This window comes from Mandrillus leucophaeus, unplaced genomic scaffold (assembly GCF_000951045.1).
Source record: "Mandrillus leucophaeus isolate KB7577 unplaced genomic scaffold, Mleu.le_1.0 Scaffold596, whole genome shotgun sequence".
Classification (NCBI taxonomy): Eukaryota; Metazoa; Chordata; class Mammalia; order Primates; family Cercopithecidae; genus Mandrillus; species Mandrillus leucophaeus.
In genome coordinates this window covers 577,614-604,178 of record NW_012106430.1, presented here as the reverse complement: position 1 = coordinate 604,178, position 26,565 = coordinate 577,614, and the positions used below count along the sequence as shown (strand labels likewise).

Below are 26,565 nucleotides of genomic sequence, written 5' to 3'. Positions count from 1 at the left end.
GAATGTTTATGGAAACCGTTCTTGGAATATTCCTACTCCCAACATTTTATGGTACAGAATAGAGAATCTGGAAACTCCAGATAGTTGGTGAACACTTAAATCCTGCCCCAGCTGCTCCCTACTGCTCCCCTTGTCCACACCCAGTCCTGGCTGCAGCCCTGAAGAGGCTTGCTGGGACCCCCCATGCTCCATCCCTGTAGCTTTTCAGAGATCTGTGAACTTGATCTCCTCCCTAAGCTCACTTCAAAACATGCACCCAGTCATAAGGGATATGCGGTTTCCCTCAAAAGGCACAAAACGAAGACTACAAGCATACCTCATTTCACTGCACTCCACTTTCTTCTGCTTCGTAGTTATTTTTTACAAATTGAGGTTTCTAGCAACCCTGCATTAAGAAGACTATTGGAACCATTTTTCCACAGCACATGCTCACTTCATGTCTCTCTGTCACATTTTTGGTAATTCTTGCAGTATTTCAAACTTTTTCATGACTATATTATCTGTTATGGTGATCTGTGACCGCTGACCTTTGATGTTACTATTGTAATTATCTCGGGGTCCCAAAAACTGTACCCATATAAGATGATGAACTTCATTGATAAATTTTGTTCATGTTCCAACTGCTCCACCAACTGGCTGTTGCCCTCTCTTGGCCTCCCTATTCCCTGAGACACAACAATCTTGCAATTAGGCCAATTAATAACCCTACAATGACCTCTAAGAGTTCAAGTGAAAGGAAGAGTCACACATCTCCAACTTTAGGTCACAAGTTAGTTGGTGAGGAAGGTGTGTCGAAAGCCAAGATAGGCCAAAAGTTAGGCCTCTTGCACCAGTTAACCAACTCGTGAATGCAAAGGAAAAAGTCCTGGAAGAAAACTAAAAGTGCTACTCCTGTGAACAAATAAGCAAGTGAAACAGCCTATGGCTGATATGGAGAAAGTCTGAGTGGACTGGATAGAAGATCAAGCCAGCTACAACATTCCCTTTAGCCAAAGCCTAATCCAGAGCAAGGCTCTTTTCAATTCTATAAAGGCAGAGAGAGGAGAGGAAGCTACAGAAGAAAAGTTGGAAGCTAGGAGAGGTTGGCTCATGATGTTTAAGGTTAAGAAGTCATCTCTGTAACATAAAAGTGCAAAATGGAGCAGCAAGTGCTGATGTTGAAGCTGCAGCAAGTTCTCCAGAAGATCTATCTAAGATCATTGATAAAGGTGACTACACTAAACAACAGTGTAGATCAAACAGCCTTCTATTGGAAGAAGATGCCACGTAGGACTTTCACAGCTAGAGAAAAGTAGTCCATGCCCCATTTCAAAGCTTCAAAGGACAGGCTCTCTTGTTAGGAGCTAATGCAGCTGCTAACTTTAAGTTGAAGCCAATGCTCATTTGCCATTCTGAAAATCCTAATGCCTTTAAGAATGATGCTAAATCTACTCTGCCTGTGTTCTATAAATGGAACAAAGCCTGGATGACAGCACATCTGTTTACACCATGGTTTACTAAATATGTTAAGCCTACAGTTGAAACCTATTTCTCCGAAAAAAAAGATTTCTTTCAAAATATTACTCCTCACTGACAATGCACCTGGTCACCTAAGAGCTCTCTGATGGAGGTGCACAGAGATTAATGTTGTCTTCATGCCTGCTAACACAACTTCCATTCTACAGTCCATGGACCAAGGAATAATTTTGACTTTCAAGTCATATTTAAGAAATACATCTAATAAGGCCATAGCTGCCATAGTGATTCTTCTGATGAATGTGAGCCAAGTAAACTGAAAACCTTCTGGAAAGAATTCACCATTCAAGATGCCATTAAAAACACTGATTTGTGGAAGGAGGTCAAAATATCAACATTAACAGGAGTTTGGAAGAAGTTGATTGCAACACTCATGGACGACTTTGAGAGGTTCAAGACTCCAGTGGAGGAAGGAAGAGCAGATGTAGTGGAAACAGCAAGAGAACTCGAATCAGAAGAGGAGACTGAAGTTGGGACTGAATTGCACAATCTCATGATAAAACTTGAACAGATAAATTGCTTTTCATGGATGAGTGAAGAATGTGGTTTCTTGAGATAGAATCTGCTTCTGGAAAAGACTGTTGAAATGACAAATAAAAACTCAGAATATTATGTAATTTTATTTTATTTCTTGTAGAGACGAGGCCTCATCATCTTGCCTAGGCTAATCTTGAATACCTGGGCTCAAGTGATCCCTCTGCTTCGGCTTCCCAAAGTGCTGGGATTACAGATGTGAACCACTGCACCCAGTCTATTATGTAATTTAGTTGATAAAGCAGTAGCAGATTTGAGAGGACTGACTCTTTCTACCATAAGTAAAAGGTTATCAAGGCCAGGCACGGTGGCCCACGCCTGTAATCCCAGCACTTTGGGAGGCCAAGGCAGACAGATTACCTGAGGTCAGGAGTTCGCAACCAGTTTGGCCAACATGGTGAAACACCATCTCTACTAAAACTACAAAAATTAGCTGGGCATAATGGCACACGCCTGTAATCCCAGCTACTCAGGAGGCTGAGGCAGGAGAATTGCTTGAGCCTGAGAGACGGTGGTTGCAATGAGCCGAGATTGTGCCACTGCACTCCAGCCTGGCCAACAGAGCAAGACTCTGTCTCAAAAAAAAAAAAAAAAAAAGGCCAACAGAGCAAGACTCTGTCTCAAAAAAAAAAAAAAAAAACTATCAAATAGCATTGCATGCTGCAGAGAAGTCTTTCATGCAAGGACGAGTTAATTAATATGGCAAATTTCACTGTTGTCTTCTTTTTTAAATTGCCACAGCCACCACAATCTTCAGCAACCACCACCCTGATCAGTCAGCAGCTATCCACATGGAGGAAAGACCCTCTACCAGCAAAAAGATTATGACTTGCTGAAGGTTCAGATGATCATTAGCATTTTTTAGCAATAAGGTGTTTTTTATTAAGGTATGTACATTGTTTTTTCAGGCATAATGCTATTGCATATAGATCCCATTGCACGCTGAATAGACACAGTATAGTATAAACATAACTTTTACATGTACTGGGAAACCAAACAATTGTGTGACTCACTTTAGTAATTTTCGCTTTACTGTGGTTGTCTGGAACCAAACCTGCAATACCTCTGAGGTATGTACCTGTTAAATTAATTTGTAATGACCCAGTGTTTAGCCACTCTTAAAATAATGAATTTCACTCAACTGCTCTTAAATCTTCTTGCAAAATTGTGACAATAAAATATAACAGCTATTGTCTGTTTCTCTGACTTTTAAAAAAGAATCACAAAATGGCCTTTATTTTCTGAAAAATTTCAGCCCTCAGGAGCATAAGCAGCAAGTACTTCCAGAAAAGTTGACTTTTCTATATACTGTTTTTAAAAGATCAAACAAGCAAGATCCAAGGAAAAAATGTGATTTTTCAATATTCATAGTTTTTCATGGTGTTTAAGTAAGGCAAAGAGCTGTGTTTTAAAGAAATTAAAATAGCATCTTTCTACAGGCTACTATAAAAAAATAGGTAGACATGGCTCAAATGGTTTTAAGAATTAAAAATGTTTGTCCATCTCTACTTAACGTCCCTCAGAGGTGACAAAAGTAGGCCATTTAACTTATTTGATGGAGAATTGTAACAGAACTCCACTGACATCTCAGCTCTACCTTAAGTGCAAGCTGGAAAGTTATGTGTATCAAAAAGAAAGGAAATCTGTTTCCTTTCCTCCCTCTAAGTGCATCTGACACAAGGACACGAGGGCAGCAGCTTGCACATTGTCTAACTGTCCCAGTGTGCTGTGGCCTGATGGAAGGCCTCCAAATTGCACCCAGGAAATCTCAGCTTGCTTTCTCTTCCAGATGGCCTACACTGCTTAACTCTGATACGTGAGTGAGGGCACGCTTCATACAACCCATGCTCAGCATTCGCCCAAGAGGCCAATGCTGGATGTAAACCCAAAGTTCCTCCACAATCTGGGAGGCATATGGGAAAGATCCCATTGCAAAGTCAGGAGAGAATCCAGCAGATGTTTTCTGCTTATGTGGTTTTTATTGAATGACTGACACTCTTTTAGGATGGCATGACACCCTTGCTCATAACCATAACATTATATAAAAATATCAAGCAGCAAGCATTTAAAACTCCCCCTCTCCCAACTCCACTCATTCCTGCTCTTTTGGCAGGAAGGAGATTCCAAAGACAACAAATACTGAGGAGCTGGAAGTCTTCTGTCAAATCCTGGTGTGCTACTCCATCACTGCATAACCTTGGACAAGCCACCTAACCGTTCTGAGTACGTTTCCTCAGCTGTGAAAGAGGAAGAGCTGACTCACAGTGGTTGCAAAGAATAAATATGTGGGAGCACGTAGCACAGGGCCTGGCATATAGGTATTCCCTGAGTATTGCGAGTCATCTTACCCATTGTTCTCAGCTTCTTTACATCACAACTCTTTAACCTCTCTAGCCATGGCCTTGCAAATGTAAAGGTGGTGAACCATGGTAAATCCTGACCTAGCAACACAACAAGAAAACAGCGTACTAAAACCCATACTGGGATGAGAGTAGATTGGGTCTGAAAGTAGACTGGGTCTTTAATATAAACCAGCATATATTATCCAACAGAGTTCAACTATAGACAGCTTCATTTGAAAAGTTTATTTCCTCTGGGCACGGTGGCTCATGCCTGTAATCCCAACACTTTGGGAGGCCAAAGCGGGTGGACCACGAGGTCAGGAGTTTGAGACCAGCCTGGCCAAGATGGTGAAACCCCGTCTCTACTAAAAATACAAGAATTAGCCAGGCATCGTGGCGGGCGTCTGTAATCACAGCTACTCAGTAGGCTGAGGCAGAGAACTGCTTGAACTCGGGAATCAGAGGTTGCAGTGAGCCGAGATCATGCCACTGCACTCCAGCCTGGGTGACAGAGCAAGACTCTGTCTCAAAAAAAAAGAGTGTATTTCTATTCTGTTCTAACAATAGTCTCTAACCACCTTACTAACCAACTCTTCATGCCATTCAAAAGATTCAAGACTGAAGCTAAGTCAATGTTGTTTCATTTTTAAAATAACTTTACTAAGAATATCCCTTCTGCTTGTCCTCATAGTCAATCAAATATATAAGTACCTGACATGTCCAAACTCCTATCTTATACAAACTGCTGACCCAGCGTGGTGTTTCCCATCATTGCTTTTTAAAACACAGGAAATTTCAATACTGAATGGGCAAAAGAAATTAGGACAAGCCAGCCTCTAAAAAACCTGAGTTAAAGAAAAACAAAATCATGTCTGAATGGATAATTCATGATTCTGACAGTCCAGCATTTAATGGTATTAAGCACTCTACTAAGGATCTATCTAATGCACTTAGGTAAGACTTTTTATTTCCATGAAATTGGATCTTTGGTTCAAAATTTAATCTCCTACCAAGAACTCTGGACTCTATAAGTGACATAATGGTGAGGTAGGCTCTTAATATTTCATTGCCGGGAATACAAATAAAATTGATCAGATTATTTGCCAAATAATGTTTCTTTAGCAGGGCTAACTCCTCCCCTAAGTGGGCTGTCAAAGAGAGGAGCAAAAAACAGACTCTGAGCATTAAAGTTGTATTTTCCAGCTTAATTTTCCAGGATTCAAATTGAGCCATTAAAAAAAAAAAAAAATCAGTGCACATAAAAAAATTGGTTTGTTAGCTTGTAGGACCTTTGTCCGGAAGGAACAAGCAAAGCCTTGGAGGTCAGCTCTTTTGGCATACTGACTAAAGTGAAAGACACAAGACATGCTTTTGGAACTATATGATCCTCCTTCAGAATACTGTCACTATCATTCTTATGACATTAGGAATCATGAAAAATACATAGTTATAATTTTACAGAATATAAAATTCTTAATAAACTTCCTCCTTTCTTTCCTATTGAAATTTTTCAAAATTGTTTGAAAAAGGGAATTTACTCTGTCCTATCTGAAACTAATGTTATTTTACTAATGTTGTTTCCAGGATATGGAAGGGCAAAATATAATCTGTTCAATTTTCAGATTCATAGTGGTCAGTGAATAACCTATTCATGGGTAAACAAATATGAAGTGACACTATGACCAAAGCTTTCTAAAACTCTTAGCGTAAATGTATAAGTCAACAATGTTACAAAGATGTGTGTAAAAATTCTAGCAAGCCCTTCCTGCCAAAGATGGAATAGATTAATCAAACCATAGAATGCTAATGTAGGAGATTGAGTTTATTCAACAAGTATTTACTGAGCCCTCACTATGTTCCAGGCACTATTTTAGGTGCTGAGAGTATATTGCATTGGTTAAAAATACACAAAATTCCTGTCTTCATTGTGCTTACACTCTAGAGAAAGGATACAAGACAATAAACATAATAAATAAGTAAATTACGTAGTGATTTAGAAGGTGGTAACTATTACCATACAACAAAATACAGCAGTCATGAGAATGAATGGTGACATATCTTATCTGGAAATTTTCCAAAACCAGAAGAGGAAAAAGTAAACTTCTATCTTGGAAGACTATATATATATATCCGTACATAACAAAGGAAAATATTTCTGGCTCTTTAATGTTCATGGGATTTTCAAGCAAGAAATTAAAGGGATTTTTAAAACATGAAAGTAGTACTGAAAACTAAGAAAAGTAGCTTTTGTAAAATACGTGCTCAATACCGAGTTACTGAGGCAATGCGATCTTGTTTACTGCAGGAGTAGAAGCTTCCACAGTTCTAGCAAATTCCATGATTCTGGCCATACTGCCAACCACAGCAGATCTGGAGAGCCAAGTGGGCGAAGAAAGGCTGCTAGGGACAGACAAGAACTCAAATAGCTTTGAGATTTTTTTTTATTTCCATTTCCTTTTTTAAAATACAGCACCCTGTTTTTTATTGTGTTAAAGGGTGAGCTCATTAAAAAGGAAAACTGAAAAAAAAAAAACAAAAAAAAAAACAGGAACACCCACATTTCCAACTCCACCTCCCCTCTCAAATTGTTCAAGATGCACACATGTTTATTGTATATCAGTAGACCTAGCTCTTTCCACAGTTATCAGAGGTTAACACAAAACTACCAGGGAGATATTTTTCCTTTGATTTAAATTCAAATTCCATTCCAACAAAGCAACCAAAACAACTAATATCTAGTTTTTTAGTTTTTCTAAGAACTGAAAATGGAGAAAAAATTGTGTTGCCATCTTTATTCAGAAAGTCATTATTTTCAGCAAAATGGGGCTGAGGCAGAAAATCCAGGTTGCACGACTGGGAAAAAAGGAGTGTCTGCCCCATGGGACACTTATAAATTGTTCACTCTGACAGCAGCCCTTTCTAGAGGTATTAATGTCATTAGGTTGTGATAATTCTCCAGAAAGCCCAACAGCCCTGGATTAAGAACATCTGGAAATTGTTCAGATGACACAGATTTCTGTGTTTCCTGCTGTTAAGACTTCCATGATGCCTCTCTGTGGCATCTACCCCCTCCATTTTTTTCTTTACAAACCTCCTCCTTTCAAATCAGGAAGTATACATAAAGTGCAAGTAAGGTTCATTCCCTCGCTATGCTCCTAGGTTCTTCTCTTGACAGTCAGTATTACCGAATCTATCAGTTCAACCGCTGGCCGAGTAGGAAGTCTGCAGGAATTTCTGGAGTTAGCAAATGAGTTCATCTGGCAAAGAATATCTGAAGATCAACAGTCTTGGCAAGAAAACATGAAGTACCACACACAAGACAGGGATGTGAAGGATGTAAGAAGTAGCAGGGAGATTGTTGTCACTGAAGAGGCCATCTTTGGATCTCAAAGAATTTAAGAGAATTCAGGAACCATTACTAAAATGAACAAGGCCAGCAGATTTCAGAGCACGGTCAGTCTTCAGTGAGGGCAGATTCAGTTTTCCCTGGGTTGGGGATAGAAAGGAGAATAAAGAAGGTATGGAGTCAGCTCTGATGAGTTTTATGTCACAGATGTCACCAAAAAGCCTCCAGTAAACACTTCCCATCTTATATAAGCCTCCTAATAGAGCTCTGCAAAAGGATCCTCTCTTGACTTTGCAATGGGATCTTTCCCATATGCCTCACAGATTGTGAAGGAACTTTGGGTTTACATCCAGCATTGGCCACTTGGGCTAATGTGTTGAGCATAAATTGTATGAAATGTGGCCTCACTCACATATCAGAGTTAAGCAGTGGAGGCCATCTAGAAGAGAAAACAAACAGATATCCTGGGTGCAATTTGGAGACCACTTTGGTATTTGAGAGGTATACAGTCCAAATGGGCTATGGGCTAGGCAATATTATATATGTGTCCTTACCGCAGGATCTCTTAGAGCCTTAATTTAATATGCTAGTGAGCACTGTGACTCTTTAAGACAGGCATACAGTATGCAACATTTCCCACATTTCTGGGACCAGGAATTTACCAACTTGGCAGGATTTGTGTTTTAATGCAACATATTTTGGGAAATGCTGCCTTCTAATACTGGTTGGATGGAATAGGAATAGTTATATGAGTTTATATAGTTATATGAGTTATATGGGATAGGAATATGTTATATTAGGAATAGTTAAATGAGTTATATGGGATAGGAATATGTTATATTCAGTTTATATTACATGAGCCCTGCTGTTATACTGAGAGTCACAGTCTCACCCAATATAATAAATTTTGCCATCATAACTGGGTTCCATTACATTTCCTTTGCAATATGCCAAAAATCATGGGCAAAATTTAATGTTACATTTGACTGGTTAACACTAATAAGAAAAAGTTAACTATTTCCCATCTATCATAAACCATCATACATTCAGTGGGCATTCTCAGGGGAAGCCCCTTGCATTGTTTCTGATTTTTCTAAGAGCCCTGAGGCCAAGGTTTCAGGATAAAACCCATCAAGATGTCATTATATATAAAGTTAGGCTGTAACAGATTGAACAGAGCATGTTTAAAAATATATAAAATTGAATAAAAGTCAAGGATTAACTTGATCAAAAGTCACAGAAAATTATCAAATACATACTAGTTAAATTCCTGAATTTCTTTTTGGCTTCTGCCCTTTCTTCAGCATCAAAGTACCAGACAGTCATAGCATATCTGTGAAAGATAAGCAGATATAAGGAAAGAGGTTTAATACTACTACTAAAAACACAAATGTCCTATAAATCTCACATTAAAACTTTTAAAGTTTTCCATATTATTGTAAGTCTACTCTAATTTTTTTCATTTTTTTATTTTATTTATTTATTTTTTTTGAGATGGAGCCTCGCTCTGTCGCCCATGCTGGAGTGCAGTGGCGCAATCTTGGCTTGCTCCAAGCTCTGCCTCCCAGGTTCTCCTGCCTCAGCCTCGCGAGTAGCTGGGACTACAGGCGGCCACCACCACGCCCGGCTAATTTTTTATATTTTTAGTAGAGACGGGGTTTCACCATGTTAGCCAGGATGGTCTTGATCTCCTGACCTTGTGATCCGCCTGCCTCGGCCTCCCAGAGTGCTGGGATTACGGGCGTGAGCCGTTGCGTCCAGCCAATTTTTTTTATTTTTTTATTTTTTTATTTTTTTTGAGATGGAGTCTTACTCTGTTGCCAGGCAGAGGCACGATCTCGGCTCACTGCAACCTCCGCTTCCCAGGTTCAAGCGATTCTCCTGCCTCAGCCTCCCAAGTAGCTGGGACTACAGGTGCACGCTACCACATCCAGCTAATTTTTGTATTTTTAGTAGAGATGGGGTTTCACCATGTTGACCAGGATGGTCTCGATCTCTTGACCTGCCCGCCTCGGCCTGCCAAAGTGCTGGAATTACATGTGTGATCCACTGTGCCCGGCCTGTCTACCCTGATTTTAATTTAAAATTAACTTCTCTGGTTTTAATTCTATTTCAGTGTAATAAAATGCATAAGGAATTCCAGGTATGTGCCAGAAATTTTCTTGGGCATTAGGAATTCAAATGACCCTGTGATCAGATCTTCCTCTGTGATCTCAGGCTCAAAGTAGGGGAGACAGGTGATTTTGCAATAATGTAACAGGTAAACATGGTCTCTACAGAAAGGACTAGAAGGGAGTCATTCTGCTAAAGACTGCGAGACCCAAGTTGGTAGCGAGAACATAGAGGAGAGATGACATTTGAGTGAAGCTTTGAAAAACGACTTACATAAATCACAGTATGTTTAAAACTCTTGGCTTGCTTTCTTTAGTTTTGGACATTGAGGCAAAATTGCAATTGAATAATAATAATGCCCCAGAGCTTTCTACTGCATCCCCCACTAATTTGCTTTATCCCATTCATTGGATAGACTGTAATGGGAGCCATTTCATACTTGGTTTTTTTTAAAGTTTCATTTTGTAATGATTGTTAGCTACTGAAATTTCTACAGCACTTGAGTTTTTTTCAAGGGCTTCTCATCAACATTTGCTAATGTTTTCTCTGTAAGGCCAGTCATCATGATACTGGGGAATAACCAAAGGCTTCTGCCACAAACAACAGGGTTTAGTTACATACCCCATAAAACACAGAAGCTGACTTCAGTGGTAGAATTCGTTCCCTGCTCATCTAGAAGACATTCCAATGTGGCAGTTAATATGTAACTGGGTTTAGGGCTAAGCTGTGTGATTTCGGGAGGACACATGTGATCTTAATTTAATTAGGCTTGTCAGGGTTTAATCATCATCCTATCAAAACTCTCTCCTCCTGCTCCTGAATGCTAGTCTCAGTATAAGCTGCACTCCGTAGCCCTCCAATGCTGCCTGGTTTATTGCTTTAGACACAGACAAAGGTAAATAAGAAGCACAATTGAGAATGAAGATTTTTATTAAGATTGTCTAAATTGGTCCTAAACAATACTAAGGTGCTCAGCTACTCTGAGAATCTTCATGTGCACATAAAGAAAAGATTAATAAAACATTCAACTGTTGGACCATGGATACAGCAAGCCCAAGCCAATTTCAAACCAAGGAATAGACAAAAAGAGAAAGTCAAAACAAATTACTCTTTCTTTTCTCAAGGTTCTTTCTCTGCTTGCAACTAGTGGCTTGTAAACTCATCCAAAGTAACCAGACAGAATTCCTGATATGTGACAGCCAACATTCTCTAGGCATAGGTTTTTTTAAAAAAAGGGAAAGAGAGGTAAGAGAAAGGAGGAACGGAGAGAAGAGAAAAATACTCTTGAGAAATTGGAATCCAATATGCTCACCTAATAGAAAACAACTTGTTAATAGTACTTTCAAACTGAGGTTAGCTTTGGTATGCTAAAGAATGCAAAGCTTCCCCTTTAATTTTTGTAGACTCCAAACAAGTTCGCTATCAGCTATGGGGTGTGATCAATCCCCCACATGGACAGGACACATTTAGAGAGTTCCCTGGAACTAGGGTTTATACAACGAACTCCGGAAGAGGAATCATGGCTCCGGCTATTACCTGGTTGCGTAAGAAGGCTGCACTTCGTGTGGGTTCCTGCGATCTGACCAGAAGAACAGGAGTCTGTCAAAAATGGGCTCCACATCTGCTATGAATGATTTCCCCTCTGGAAATATCCGCAGGATCCCACCATGTAGCTTAAAGACACAAAGAAGGGGGATTACTTCTTACCTCTCACGTAGTTTATCAACAACCATATTTCAGCCCCATTTAGAAACATACCATCTGCTAACCACCACTCCAAATGCATGGCACCCCAGATTTTTACTTCAACCTCATACTTTGTACAATTTTTTTTTTTTTTTTTTGAGATGGAGTTTCACTCTTGTTGCCCAGGCTGGAGTGCAATGGCATGATCTCGTTTCACTGCAACCTCCACCTCCCTGGTTCAAGCAATTCTCTTGCCTCAGCCTCCTGAGTAGCTGGGATTACAGGCATGTGCCACTATGCCCAGCTAATTCTGTATTTTTAGTAGAGATGGGGTTTCCCCCATGTTGGTCAGGCTGGTCTCGAACCCCCGACCTCAGGTCATCCACCCACCTGGGCATCCTGAAGTGCTGGGATTATAGGCATGAGCCACCACGCCTGGCCACTTTGTACCAAATTTTATACCAAACTTGGCTAGAGATACCTCCTTATTCACCTTAAACCAAAAAAAGCATCCCCACCACCCCCCACAGTCATAAAGCCCATGGACGTAAAATAGAGTACTATTAGATTGAATCATACAGATTTGCTAATATTTGAGTGTTTTTGACTTTAAAAAAAATACCCAGCAATTTCACATGGTTCCATCTAACCATTAACAACTTTCTAAGAAAATCATCATATGTAACTTCCCCTTCAATTAGAATTTACAGCTCTTCCGAACTCCATTAACTCCTATCTGACCTCGTTAGTTGGAAGTTACATGCTCTTTTTTTTGAACTCTCAGACCACCTAATCTGCACCTTTTATGACATATATCACTGTTTTCCTTGAATTACTTTTTCTTTTACATGTCAACCTATTTCATCCTACTAGAATAACCATATTCAGTATAGAGTTCAGGCCTCACACATCAATGTTTCTTCATAATACAATGACTGACACTAGCAGGAACTCAAATATTTGTTGAATGATTGCAGACCTTCCAATTTGTCATTACCAATCTGATAACTTTATTCTCTTGTCTCTATTAGCACTTCTCAAGATTTTAAAGAAGACCTAATGGATGTATTCCAGTCATGTTACCAATGTATTCCAGAGATGTTACCAAACAGGGAGAAGAGATAGGCCTTTTCACTGATTCGATGGTTTCCCAAGTTTCGTTTTTCTGACTTTGGATAAAATATTATTGCTTTATGACAGCCAGTATTTGCCTAATGAACAGGAAATGGAGATGCAGAAGGTTCAAAAGCCAAATAAGCTTGAAAAGTTATCTGACTTCCCAGACTCCTAAATCATTCTTAACTTTCGGAAAGCATACAGAGTCCACACAAATGTCTGTGAGCATGGAACCAGGCTTCATATCTCCATCTATCTATAAGTTCTATAACACAAAAATAAGCCACAAAGCCTTTGGCATTCACAAACCATAGTAAGCCATGGCAAGCAGCCATCAACGAGACATATCACCCTGAGGGAGAGGACTGTGTGGGAAATCTCTCTTGGGGATGGTTTTATATCCTACAGTTCTATTTTTGTGGAACTTTCCCAATGCTGCTTCTGGGAGGGAAAAGTGTACATCTTATTCCGCATTGTGAGTCAGAGCAACTCTGATTTAAACTGAAAAAAATTAATCATTAATTCTAATATCAAATTACCTTCTCTTCATCAACCACCCTTCTCAGAGGTAGGGTTAATAATCACCCTACCTATCCCCCTCCAAATTAACTTCATTATTTTCTTCTTAACAACTTTAGTACTAATTCCACTGTCGCAGGAGGTTATGAAGTGGAAATAGAAATGTTTCATTAGTGGGAGATAGGGCAACTATGAACCCAATATAAACTCTCCTCTAAGTTATCTGAATCATTTTCCTATAGTTTTTAACCCCACACTCTACTCCCATTATTCAAGAGTACCTTGGCATCCCAATTCTTGTTCAGATAGTAGATGCAGGTGATGCAGCGACCATCACCGTTGGGGTTGTCCACATGGCGAACATAACCTGTTCCATTTCCCGGATAGCAAGCCACCATTGCCTATGGAGAAATCCCAAGAAAGCTGGTTAACAAAGCTGAGACAGACAATCTTCTCCTGCCACTGGTGAGCAGATAAGTAACACAGTCTCCTTGGGTGCTATGTGACATTTACAGGTAGTTGCTGGCTTCTTAATTTCATGTATGGTACATAAATTTGGACCCTTCTGTGCATAAGAGTAATGGCCAGGTCATACTATGGCTCTGTCCAGTAGAAAGTAGTTCAACAATATTCCCAAAGTTCTAGAACATTTTATACAGTCTTTCTTAAAGTAACCTAACTACATGCCCTATTTGCATAACCTATTTGGATGCCCTGCCTTTCTTCAATACTCCTTTTTGGAAAAGCAGTTTCTAGTTTCCCATGCTAGACCTACAAAATCAGAGTCACTAGGTGTGGAGCTTAAGGATTATGACTGTTTAGCAAGAGCCCCTGAATCACTCACACTGTTTCAGAACAATGGCTAAAGGTACTTGCATACACAAAGTGACAGAACCAATCACCAAAGGAGGAAAAGGTCAGGCTTACTCAATAAAATGCTTAGGATAGAAGGAACAGAGGAAGATCAATAGGAAGCCACGCCCTAACTTGTTAACAAAGACAATACAGGGAGATTCCTTTCAGGAAAAAAGCCATGCATGTATCTTAATATGTGTTTCTTAATGCATGTCTTCTTCCTAATAATTATCAAATCAGGTGATAATCTGAAGCTCTCTTTGTCTAACTGCTACCTGTATCAATCAGGTGGAGGAATAAAGTAGAAAGCCATACCAAAAATCCTACTGAAAATTACTATTAGAGAAAACAAACCTCTAATTGTTCCACGGGAAAAACTGTAACAGAGAGTGGGGAGAGGGAAGAAGGCAAAGTATAGAAAGCCAGCTCTTCTCTTCACAGGATACTGCCATGTTTTAACAATATTTTTTATAGGGATGCAGTAGGTGCAAGGAAAATATTGGAACCAACAACATAAGATTAGAACAGGGAAATTTTTCCTATTCTACTCACTGATGTATTCTTAGCACCTAGGACAGTGCCTGACATATAGAAGGTATCCATCTAAAATGTGATAAATAAATCAATGAACTAGTGAATGGCTCTTTCTCTAAAGAGTAAATTCACATTTTACCAAGATCAATAGCTATTTCTGTCATTTTAAAAGACCTATCTTCAAACATACACGTAAGGATCCAGTCCATAGATTTCCTGATAAATGGCAGCATTGCTTCATCGGTAAAATGACCATTTGAGTACAGCCCCAAGCTAATGGGCTAGTGGTTCAATGAATCAACTTGAACGTGGCTGCCGAGTCACTCTCAATAGTAGCATGAAACTACTGCTCCTATGACATGGAACTAGGCATCACACACCTTGCATACTAGATCGTGCATACCAGATCGACAATAAGGCTGAATAGTAACTTGACTTCACAACAATTTTAAATCTTAAATCACCATCTCTCTCAAACTTCATATCCCCATGCAGCAAACAATCCCCATATCCTGCCTTTGAACATGAAAATGTCAATGCAATGTCATCCTTAGAGCTCAAGTTAGGCTGTTAGCTTGAGCATCTTTCAGAAGGTGAAACTGTGAGGCAACATCAGCAATAAAGGTTTAACAAATGAAGGTACCACTAAGCAAAGCATGGCTTGAGGAAGGGTGATTGGTAGCAAACAGAATTGAAGGGCCTAGCAAGAGAAGAAGAGATAAATAAAGTCACCTATAATGACTAAAGAATTACCCACCCCTGGAAGCAGCTATTAGGATTATAAGAGCCACCACAGAGCCAATAATGAAAGTTGCTTAAGCCACAAACAATTACAGGCTGGATTCCCTATTATCTCACGCTCCCCCCACTGAGTGTGTCTGAAAAGAAAAAGTACGACATCAATGCTATAATCTTATATGCTGAAACAGCTCTTCTCTAAGGAAAAGGTCAGTGGTCTGGATGCCTACCATAGTTCACTCTGCAACTAACTGTGATCCCAGGCTGTCTCTTTCCTATAAAGAGGGGATTGGGTTACACATCTGTCAAAGGCCCAAGAAGATCTAAGACTTGATCTAAGCATCAACCCTTGAAAAAGCAACATCATTCTTCAGGTCATTAAGGAGTGTTTCTCTGCCTCAGAACTCAGCTCAGATTAAAATATTGGGGAAAAAAAAAAAAAAAGATGGATGCAAACTCACGAAAGTACACCCTCTACTAAATGCTGCATCTATAAAACACACAGAGACAAAGAGCCAATTCCAGAGGACTTACTATTAGGACAAAACCCCTACATGTCAGCAAAGTATCTGTCTGCTTAAGGGGGAGGAACAGAGATAATTTTTTTGGCCAGAGTGAATATTCACCCTCTCTCCTGGTTCCAGAAACCACATGCATCAAGTTGGAAACAATGGAAGGAAATCATTTCAAGCATCAGTGGGCCAGTTGAGGCTACATTCGGCCAATTTTATCAGTGTGTTTTCTGGATGAGTGCCATAGGAGATGGGTCTTTGCTTGGGCACATTCCCAACTATTTGCTCGTCTTTGACAGGGTCTAAAACCATGAGGCTAAGGATGCACCAAGAAGCAAGCCTGACTTCAATAACTAGCCATTCACTTCTGTGCCAATTTGTGCACGGGGCAGTAACAAACTCCGGAAGCAGATCCGTCCAACTGAGTTGCTATCTAAACCTCATCAAGTCGGGGAAGGGATTTAGTGTTTAACAGAAGAGAAGTCTTCAATGCTGTATTGTTAAAAGAACGGGCCAGAACAATTTAATGATCATATAACAAACATGCCAAGCAATAAACTGACACATGTCAAGAGGATGCCTACTTTAGTACAGGCTTTTTTATTTTCTAAAACTTCCTGACTAGATTAATATTTGAAATTTACAGAAGTTTAACACTTTAGTGTCATCTCCAGCAGCCAATACAGTATAGTCCTATAGTTCTATTCTTGGATATGCTGCTAAATCCACGTGTCCCCCTACACATTTACCGTTCCATCCACTGACATTATACAGTGTACCCACCCCACCTCCCACCATCCCCATTCCCAGAGGCCTCTTCTTAGCTCTGTAGCAATAAGAAATGAGTGAAGAGGTGAATCAGGCAGGCCCAGGCTGGCTCTAGACCAGAATATGTGCTCTAGACACGTATGCAGCCATGTCCAGACAAGAAATGTGTATGTATTCTTTGAATATATACACAGATATATAGAACCATAACAGTCAAAACCCAATATAAAAATGTGGTCCCCAAATGCCACAGGTGGAAAAGAAAACAGTGGTTCTGGTAAGAGTTACCAGTAAGCTGACTTCATTAAAAACAAAACAAAACAAACAAATAAACAAAAAACACCTATCTCATCAAGTCCAAAGGTAAAGTTGAAAAATAAAAGTCCAGGATTTCCATTCCAATGCCTAAACAGAATGCTCCTGAATGCCATCAACCGCAGCTTGACCGCATATAAAAGCCACTTCAAAAACTCAGCATCAATGACCTCCACCATCCACTCAGCAATGCCGATCATTTTTTCAGACCCACAGGTGAGAAGGGGGTACACCCACCCTGCGGTTAGACTTACCACTTCTCTACTAACAGTTACAACATGTATTTTCATAGAAATGTATTTTAAATTGCTCATGATGTGAGACAGATTCGCTAGTATGACTCAATCTTGAACAAGTTATAATAAAGTGGCATTTTATACAAAATTTAACCTACCAAATTAAAGTATTAATTACATCTCATTTTATTTGCAAAATTTGCAATAAATGAAAATCCATTGTTTAAGATTTATTGAGCATAGCATGATTTCAAAACTATGTGGTTAAAAAAAAAAAAAAAAACTATGTGGTTGAAGGAGCTTTAAACTAGTATTCTGATCTGCCGACAAATGCTAGATCCCCTCTAGCTGCCAAGCAGAAATACCAGCCAACCTCTGTGAGGATTCATTTCGAAGTAAGCAGGGTCTCGAGCAAAGCGTACTTTAAATAAAATGCAACCTAAGTACGGGAAAATCTGCATTTAACTTATTTACACCTTGGTTTGTTCATCTGTGAAATGGGTTTATGAAGACTCAAGGAGATAATCCACGCAAAATGCTTAGTGCATGGCCTGGCACACAAAGTGCTTAATAAATGTTAGCTATTTTTAAAGATGATGTGTTATGTTTGTCTTCCCCTCAACTGAAGCTGTAGAATGTCTCTTCTTCAGAGATCCAATTCTACTTAAGTGTTTTGTAGTTTTGAATCCAGGACTGGCAAACTAAAATAGCTTTTGATGTTTGCCAGTAACAAATGATTGAAGCCAATCAGGTCTACATGAGTCAGAACTCTGGAGTGTGTGTTATGCCACCTACACTGAGGGGACTTGCTGTTACTTTCAAAGAGCGCAAATCTGCTGATTTTATGAGAGTAGCAGGTGATCAGATTTTTATGTAAACTCTCCTGAATGTTGTTGATCCCAACTTTTTAATCAGGGCTATAAATACATATATATAAAATATATACACATATATAAATACATATACATATACATATACATATACATATACATATATATATATATATCAGGCTATATTTTGAGATCACTGTGTGAGGCCTTCCAAGAAGTGAAGCTACTTTGAGACAGCTGCTGAGTGGGCACCTTCCCCATCTGTCTCCACCAGACTCAAACACATCCTGTCTGAAGACAATGCCTCATCCTTAATGCCATCCACATTCCAATTGCATCCTCATACCTCGCTCCATCAAGTCCTTCCCCCATGTCCACCCAGTACAGAGCAACAGGGACCCAGGATCCTTCCCTTCTTCACCATAAGGTACGACGACACAGACAACTAGATGTGTAAAGAGTTGGGGGCTGGGCGCAGTAATCCCTGCACTTTGGGAGGCCAAGGTGTGTGGATCACAATGTCAGGGGTTCAAGACCAGCCTGATCAACATGGTGAAACCCTGTCTCTACTAAAAATACAAAAATTAGCCAGGCATGGTGGGGCGCACCTGTAATCCCAGCTACTCAGGAGGCTGAGGCAGGAGAATCACGTGAACCTGGGAGGCAGAGGTTGCAGTGAGCCGAGATCGCACCACTGCACTCCTGCCTGGGTGACAGAGCGAGACTCTGTCTCAAAAAATATAAATAAGTAAATAAATAAATAAGAGTCGGGAAGAAATACATGAGACCATGCACCTTCTTTTGCTTGGTAAAACAGCCAAGCAACTCATCACAATGTAGAATGCGATAGCTGAGGTTTCTGGCCAGAAATGGGTCTCATTTATATTCGGGTGACAACAGCCTAGGTGACAAACTTGCCAATGTTTTTAGTCAGCTGTGGGTAGAGGAGCTAAAGGCTGCACTTCCAGGGCTATTTTTCTGGGGGGTTTATGTTCAGCATATATTTTAACACACACCTTGACTGCAGCCAGTGAGCAGGGCATCCCCATGATCACATACTTTAGGTCCTGCCTTCATCAAGGCACCCTGCTGCAGTAGGGGCCCCATTTGGTAATTCATCTGAGGGAGAAGAAAGGGGATTAGTAACTGGAACAAAGGCACTATATGTGCTAGTGACAGCTCTAAAACTGAAATTCTCCTATTTAGAAAGAAAGAAAAACCGAAAAACCCTTTAGGTATTCAAACTGCTATATGCAGGCATACTGGAGGAAAGGCTGGAGTGAGAAAAAAAAACCTGAAAGAGACATGCTCTTTACAAGTTTTATTAAAAAAAAAAAAAAAATCTAAAGACAAATTAAGCCAAAATGTCCAATTCCATTATTTTCCACTTGGCTCTGACAAGCAGTAAGAGAAAAGAACTCAAAAAATCATTTGCCACTTAAATCTGGAGAACATGAAGAGCAAACTGGAATTACTACTTTAGCCTTCTATCATCTCCCTTGTCCAGGGATATGTGATCTTCAAGGACATTTTGTGGGATCTACTCTTGTCAAATAAATTAAATTCCTACAGAACAATGTTCGCAGGGCCTCTTTACAAGACGATGGCAACTATGCAAAGCTTTCTCCAAGTTTTAAGAAAATGTCACTGACACAAAGTTCACATTTGCTGCCAGTTGGATTTATCCTTTATACAGAATTGGACAAAAAATTCTCAATGTGATGATGAAGCAGTGCTAACTAGTAAGTATTAAAAGTGCTTTAGAATTTTTATGCATTCAAACTTCACCTAGACAGGCATGAAGAAAATAGTTGTAGCTAACGTGAGCTCTTAGAAAGGTAGGAAATTTTGTGTAAACTGTCATCAGTTATCTTGGCATCTTGCTGGTTATCTTTGTTGTTGGTTAAGAGCAAGCCTAGCTATTCTATTTCCTGACTTCCAGTGCCTCTAGTTACAGGGTGATTTAACGAAATGAGGGGGAAAGAGAAAATACACTTTTGGTGGGCCATAATGCAAGCCATGTCCAGCCACCATGTGCACCTTCCCAAAGCTTCACCATCTCACCAGACCATTTGGAAGATTCAGAATACCACACAAATCCCTGTCAGGTAGGTAATCCTTTCAATACACCCCAAATTATTCATGAAAATATTTTTTACTACTCTATTTCCACAATGCAGACTGCTTCTGCCTTCCTCATTTGTCCTAAATCCACACTAAAAATAATTCCTCTCGCAGAACCTACTTACCCAGAACACTACACATGACCTCCCTCCCAAGGTAGAACAACAGTCATCATACACCTACACCTGAATTTTCTAATACTGTAGAAACTTCAGAACTTCTGAAAATAAAAAATAAGAAGTAATAACCGACTCTTGGTTGCTTTAGTGAAGTGGGTCTGCCCACGCCCTCCTGGTCAGGCGAGAGCACCGTGCCTGAATAGCAGACAATTTACTATCTTCACTTTAAAACCTGTCCTCAGATGAACTTGGTCCTAGCTTCAGGATCATTAACTACCCAGAGACTGGAAGCATCCATCTAGTTCTCCTGGGTCAGTGATGATCGTTCTACCAGGCACAATAGCCCTTTGAGATTCTTACACTAAAAGGATGTAAGAAATATGCATGCACACATAGAAGTCTGCACAAAAGTCCAGGGGGTTCTAAGGCCTCTAAAGTTGAACTGTGCTGGATAAGATTCTATTCCAGGAGATCCCGCACTTCATGCACGACCTTCTGAGTGAATCACCCTCCCCCAAGAAGCCACTGAAAGGCTCAGAGACCAGGAATTTAAGAGACTATTGTCATTCCTTTCTGCATTGTGGTTAATTCTTCTCCTTGGAGGGGATTCAGCCAGAGCCCATGCAATTAGGCACAGTAAACAGGCCCGGCGACATGGCCATATTAATACAGGGTGTTTGGGTTTGGGCAGGCCGCCCTTCCCGTGGAGGACTGGCTCTAAGCCAGCAGGGTGATGGCTGAGTGACAGGGCTACGTGCGCTGCGTGAGGGTGGCAGCCAGCCCACACCCGAGCACACCGCCAGGCAGCCTAAGCTGGGAACGGACATTGGGAACCATCCCCCTCCCCCATCGCTACCCCAGTCACCAGAGAAATGTTTTCAACCAGGCTTCCTCACAATTATAAAATCAGCAAAGGTCAGTCCAGCCCAGGGATAAGGACATCGAGACGCATTTAACCATTTCCTTTCTGATGCCTTTCCCCAAATATTAACAGCTGCTGTTTCCTGAGAATTCATGTAGCCGGGTGGCATTTTGCACATACCTTGTTTAATTTCCTGGTTACTGGGAAGGTGAGCAGCAGTGTGTGCCCTGAGTCACACCGCTCACAAGTCCTTGGTTGAAGTCATTAACCCTAGAAGTTACCCTATGGACCTAGAAGTTATCACAGGTTATTTCTTTAGAGAAACATAATATTCAACTTCCTTTGATATGAGAAAACAGCCTTATCAGAACAATAAAACATCACCTATGGCTCTCTAAAGGCTTTGAGCATAACAGAGACAAGGAATCCTTGTGACTGCAGGCCCATCAGAGAATGGAGTATTTGAAATTTTCATCTGAACTTAATCCTAAAATACTTAAAGAACCCATAACTCAAAATAATTGGTAAGACAAGACTTTATTAATGGATAATGTACCAAAAAATGAAGTTACCAATCAAAACATCATGAAAAATGCCTTGAAACAATCATCTTAAAACAGGAGAAACCTACATATGCATTTCGGCACTTGGAAAAACAGATCTGCTGAATGAAAAAAATGACACACAGCAAGTCAGCGTAGATTAGAACTCATGAAATTCAGTGGCTATATTTATTTACTAAACAAACATTTGTATAGAGTTTACTATGTGCCCGACACTGCTCTGTGTGCTTCACATATCGGACCCTCCTTCACACTTCCTAACAACCGCATGAGGTAGGAACATTATCTCCATTTTACAGATGAGGAAATGGAGGCACAGACAGCTTGGGTAAGTTGCCTTTTTGAACCCAGTCGGTCTGGCTGAAGAGTGCACGGTCTTAAGTCATGCTTTACCAACTCAGTTTATCTAATGTCTAACATTGGCAAATTCACCCCCACCTCATTTTTGAGGGAACTAAGATCTTTGGTTCTACTTGAAATATTTGACTCCATCTACCTCATCCTTGCCTATCACCCTTCCGGAGTGACAGAAAAATCACAAAATATAAAAAATTGCAAGAATATTTTTTAAAAGAGTATGCTTGGTATTCAGTCTGTAAACTCAAAGGTCCAAAGGGGGAATTTTAACAAAGGCAAGAGGCCAAGAAAATTGACACTTGTACAAGTTGTCTTGTCTTTGCTTTGGTTATTCCCAGTGCAGGTCAACCTCAAGCCCACCAAAAACTCTCTGTAGCCCCTGCAGGGCCCACATGGGTCTCAAATGCAGTTGTCTTGCCAAAGGCCAGACATTCACCTCCGTTCACCATAACAGGAGGGAATTGGTTCCAAAATTTGCTTCAATTCTAGTTCTGGAAAATTAAATATATTGGTACAAATAATAGGCTATAAATGTGTGTGTTTCAACACGTAGATTTTTCTCAAAGATTTCCCAAGTGAACTAAAAATCTGTTTTTTGGTTTTTTAGTTTTAGCAATAAATAATCTAAAGTCTGATCAACTGACGTCTGACTTTCTTGTTAACAAGGAAACTGTAGGAAGATACGCCACCGTCCCTATCTAATCTCTTCTTAATGCATTAACTTTACTCAATGGTTCTCAAACTTTAGCATGTATGAGATCAGCTGGAGAACATGTGAATTTCCAACTCAGGAGGTTTGGGGAGAAGCTGAAGCATTTGACTTTGCTGCATGTTTCCAGATAATGGTGATGCTTCTTATCCAGGGACCACAGAGAACAACGGCCGTATATGGCAAAGTCAAGAGTTTTTGTGCAGTGCCTCACCCTAAATGATAAAGGTAAAGAGGAATTAGTCAACTGCACTAATTAATTTGGGGAGCTGAAAGTGGGTGGGTAGAGCAGTAATGAGGAGAATGACTCTGGCAGTTTCTGGCACCAGCTTTGCAGTGTCATTCCTGAAGCTGGCAGGAAACTTTCCAATTGTAACTTTCTAGCATTGCTGTTTTGTGTGGGCCTCTGCCTCTGAGGATTACTGTCATATCAGCGCTGGGGTTGAATGTTGGTGCGAGTCTACTCTCTCCAGGAATCAAATAAGAGGCACTGAAAGCAACTATTTTCCTTCTCAAATGGAAATGTCATCTCAATTTTAATGCCTTATAATCCTAGAGGTAGACATACAGTATTATTGTGCCTATGTCATAGATGATGAAAGTGGGCTCAGAGAACTGACTTGCCCAAGACCATAGGAAGACGAAATAAAATCTGAAGTGTCCATCCTAGTGTCAAGTGGTAGGTGCTGACCAAATTTAAGTCCAAAAATGAAAACAAATATCTAACTCAACCATAAAGAAGTAGAAATGGAAGACCATGAAACTTGCCAGGGGCTGAGCTAGGACCAGAACCTGGGGTCCTAAGCCTCATGGCCCTGGCATCTCTGAGCCAGACCTGTAGGTATGAGCTGCCAGGATCCAGGTGTGACTCAGGTATTTCTAGGGTGAAGCCTAGGATTTCGAAAGTGAGGAAAAAAAAACTTAACAAAGCTAAGGTCCTCCTTTGAGATGGTCTCACATAACATGTCACTCCAATAAAATATTTAAATACTTAGGCATCAAATTAGAGACCGAGCTGCAGCCACCCATCTTCCCCCATCATTTCCCCCCACCCCCCCAAAAAAATTCTAGCTTTTTTTTTAACACTCAAATATCCATCAAAATCAAAGTTCCTTTTGAAGATGAAATTAAGCCAACAAGCACCTATGAAGTATAAGGGACTGTTCTAGGCACTAAAAGTAGATACAAAGCGTAACAGTCTCTGCATTCAAGGAATTTCTGAGCACACGGTGGGCAGCATAAACAGCCCAACAAACCCAGGAACTGGGCAGCCTGGATTGAGCCACCAGAGTTCTGGGGAGCAGAAGGGAAGACTTCAGGGAACAGGTACTAGAAGGCAGTAGAGATGGATTTTTGATGAGTGGGAGACAATGGGGAAGCTCATTATGCCTGGCAAGTTAGTTTCTGGCATTTCAGGGACTGGGAGGAAAGGAAGGCAGTGGTGGGAAAGTAAGTGTAGAAAGGTCAGATGTGGTCAGATATAGAGGGCTGTCAACGCTGGCTAAGTTTACAGTCTTTACAGTGTTGTACAGTAGATAATGAAGAAAGAACATGATTGGATTTTTGGATTATTTTGTTTTAAGCACGGAGACGACATGATTAGAATTGGGTTTGGGACTACTACACTCTAGCTAAAGTACATAAAATGGATTACAGGGAGAACAAGAACCAACGGCAAGTGATTTATGGTTACAACAAGTTACTTTTAAAAAAATTTCCCACTCAAGGATTTTTCTACTAAGAAAGGGATGAAAATTTAGTTTAAAAAAAAAGACAACTTGAGGTTCTGTAGTGAACCTAAAAAGCAAAACTAAACAAAACAAGCACAATAGGCCCTTCACGAGCAATACTGCATGTTCTTGCCTGAGTCTTCAATATTTTGTGTTTAAAAGGGGTTTTGTTGGCCTGGCCTGGTGGCTCACACCTGTAGTTTCAGCACTTTGGGAGGCCTGGGCAACATGGCAAAATCCCATCTCTATAAAAATAAGTAAAAGGGGTTTTATTTATTCCACTCCAGTCATTCAATTAAACCTGCAAAACAATATGAACATTAAAGAAGTCATTTCCCTTCCCAAAAAAAGGACTCATCAGTCATGTGGGTGGCATTGAGATTTCTGAATGATGGTCCCTCAGGTATGACCAGATAGATGAGTAGAAATGAGAGGGAAGCTAGAGGGAGGGCATGGGCTGAATCTTTGTTCTCAGTGTCCGGAGAACACACAGCAAGCTCCTTAAGATGCACAAACTGTCCCAAACAGTATATCCTTACAGCTTCCAAGCAATGCTCAAATGCAATTATCCTGACAACTTCAAAACAACTTCAGGTTCTCATATTAGAATAAAAAAGAGATGTTACTGGCACCTGGAATTGAGTTTTTCATTTTGTCTTCTTCCCACTGACAAAGAATTGAGGTTACTATCATATTATTTGATTCTTTACATTCTGGAATTATTTTTGTATAGCAACAGTAAGTATTTTGGCCTCATTTTGGAAAGAAAAAATAATGTTTAACATGAGATAGGCACATGTACTCCAGAACTTGAGAATCATTGTACCTTCTAAAGCATCAAAAATTAGCTTGATCTAATAAGGCGGTATTGACACTGTACTGAACACGGAGAACACTAAGTAACAAGGTACCAAATGAATCCAATACAAGATCTGAAAGCCTGCATTATACACCAGCAAACCCAGGGTCTGTAAGGCTGGGATTGTGTTGGGACCGGGGCAGGAAAACATGTAGTCACTACAGACTCACCAAAAACAGGGACAGAAACTCACTCACAAATCAATATCGAAACAAGATGCAAAATTAAAGCAAGTGTCATACTGGTTTAAGATGGAAATAATCTAGAGAAAGGGGGTACAAATTCTATGTATAATTAACCAAGACAACTAATCTTGCTTGGCAAACAGACACATAGCACGGAATCTGAGCCAAATCAACGGCTCCTGGCAATCTGCCAAAGCTGAACTCCTTAGTCTGGCATCATAAAATGATTTGTCTGTTGTATTTACAATTCCAGTGCCTCTGGATTCAGCTACCCGCTGGGCACCCCTGGCAGATGCCCAGCAAAATACATCTGAACTATCATTACTGTCAGAACATGTGCATTTGACAAACACTAGAGAAAAGCGACACCCGTTTCTTAGAGCAATATTAACAGCTACAAAGTGCTGCTACCAAGGAATTGTCGAGTCTGTTGCCATAATAATTAACAAAAAATTAATAACCTTCTCCATAATGGTAACCTGCAAGCTACTCCTTGGTCTTCAGTGGGCACAGATCAAAATGTAATTTAATTTACCTACGGCTGCAAAGTTGGGTCAAAAGCAGAGGCCTTGCCAAACCAAACGTGGCCCGCAGGTGAGCAACCTTCCCAGCTTTATCCTGAAATACACAAGATGCTGGGGGTGCTTAAACTCTGCTCTTCAGAGGCTGGGTAGAACTGCACCCTGACCTTTAAGCTTCCTCAGAGAAGTCTTTCACACATGGTGTGTTCTTGGGATAGGGTCATAAAATGGAGGGCTGTTTGTTACTTATGAAGTTACAAGTTTTTCCAGCCAGATTCAGGAATCAGGAAAAATTTTACCAGTTTTGCTTGAGCTGAAGCAGAAAGGTTAGAAAGGGAAATAATTCATGATACTCCAAAGCCTAATGCAGAGACAGGCTTGCATAAACTCCACCTAAGGGTGTTTATCGATTTGCAGTCAGAATTTTATTTAAAATTCCCAAATAAAATGGTGATGCCACTGAATTAACCTACTGACCCTGGGCCCAGTCTATCTGACTCATGGACCAACCCCAGCCAGTGTAGCCCCTTCTCTATTTTTTTTTTAATTTTTTTTTTTTTTTTTTTTTTTTTTTTTTT

The 26,565-nt window shown here is 40.2% G+C and overlaps 1 protein-coding gene across 1 annotated transcript in view; it reads right to left on the bottom strand.

The window, feature by feature from the left end:
* Window positions 1–6,187: 6,187 nt before the first annotated feature.
* EGLN3 (egl-9 family hypoxia-inducible factor 3) overlaps window positions 6,188–26,565 on the bottom strand; it is a 27,643-nt gene continuing 7,265 nt past the window's right edge. The window contains exons 2-5 of the mRNA XM_011999516.1: window positions 13,452–13,571; window positions 11,386–11,522; window positions 8,997–9,070; window positions 6,188–7,877 (exon numbers count right to left, since the gene is read on the bottom strand). Of these exons, the coding sequence (XP_011854906.1) occupies window positions 7,846–7,877; window positions 8,997–9,070; window positions 11,386–11,522; window positions 13,452–13,571 (363 nt within the window). The 3' untranslated portion in view covers window positions 6,188–7,845. The remainder of the gene's footprint in view (window positions 7,878–8,996; window positions 9,071–11,385; window positions 11,523–13,451; window positions 13,572–26,565) is intronic.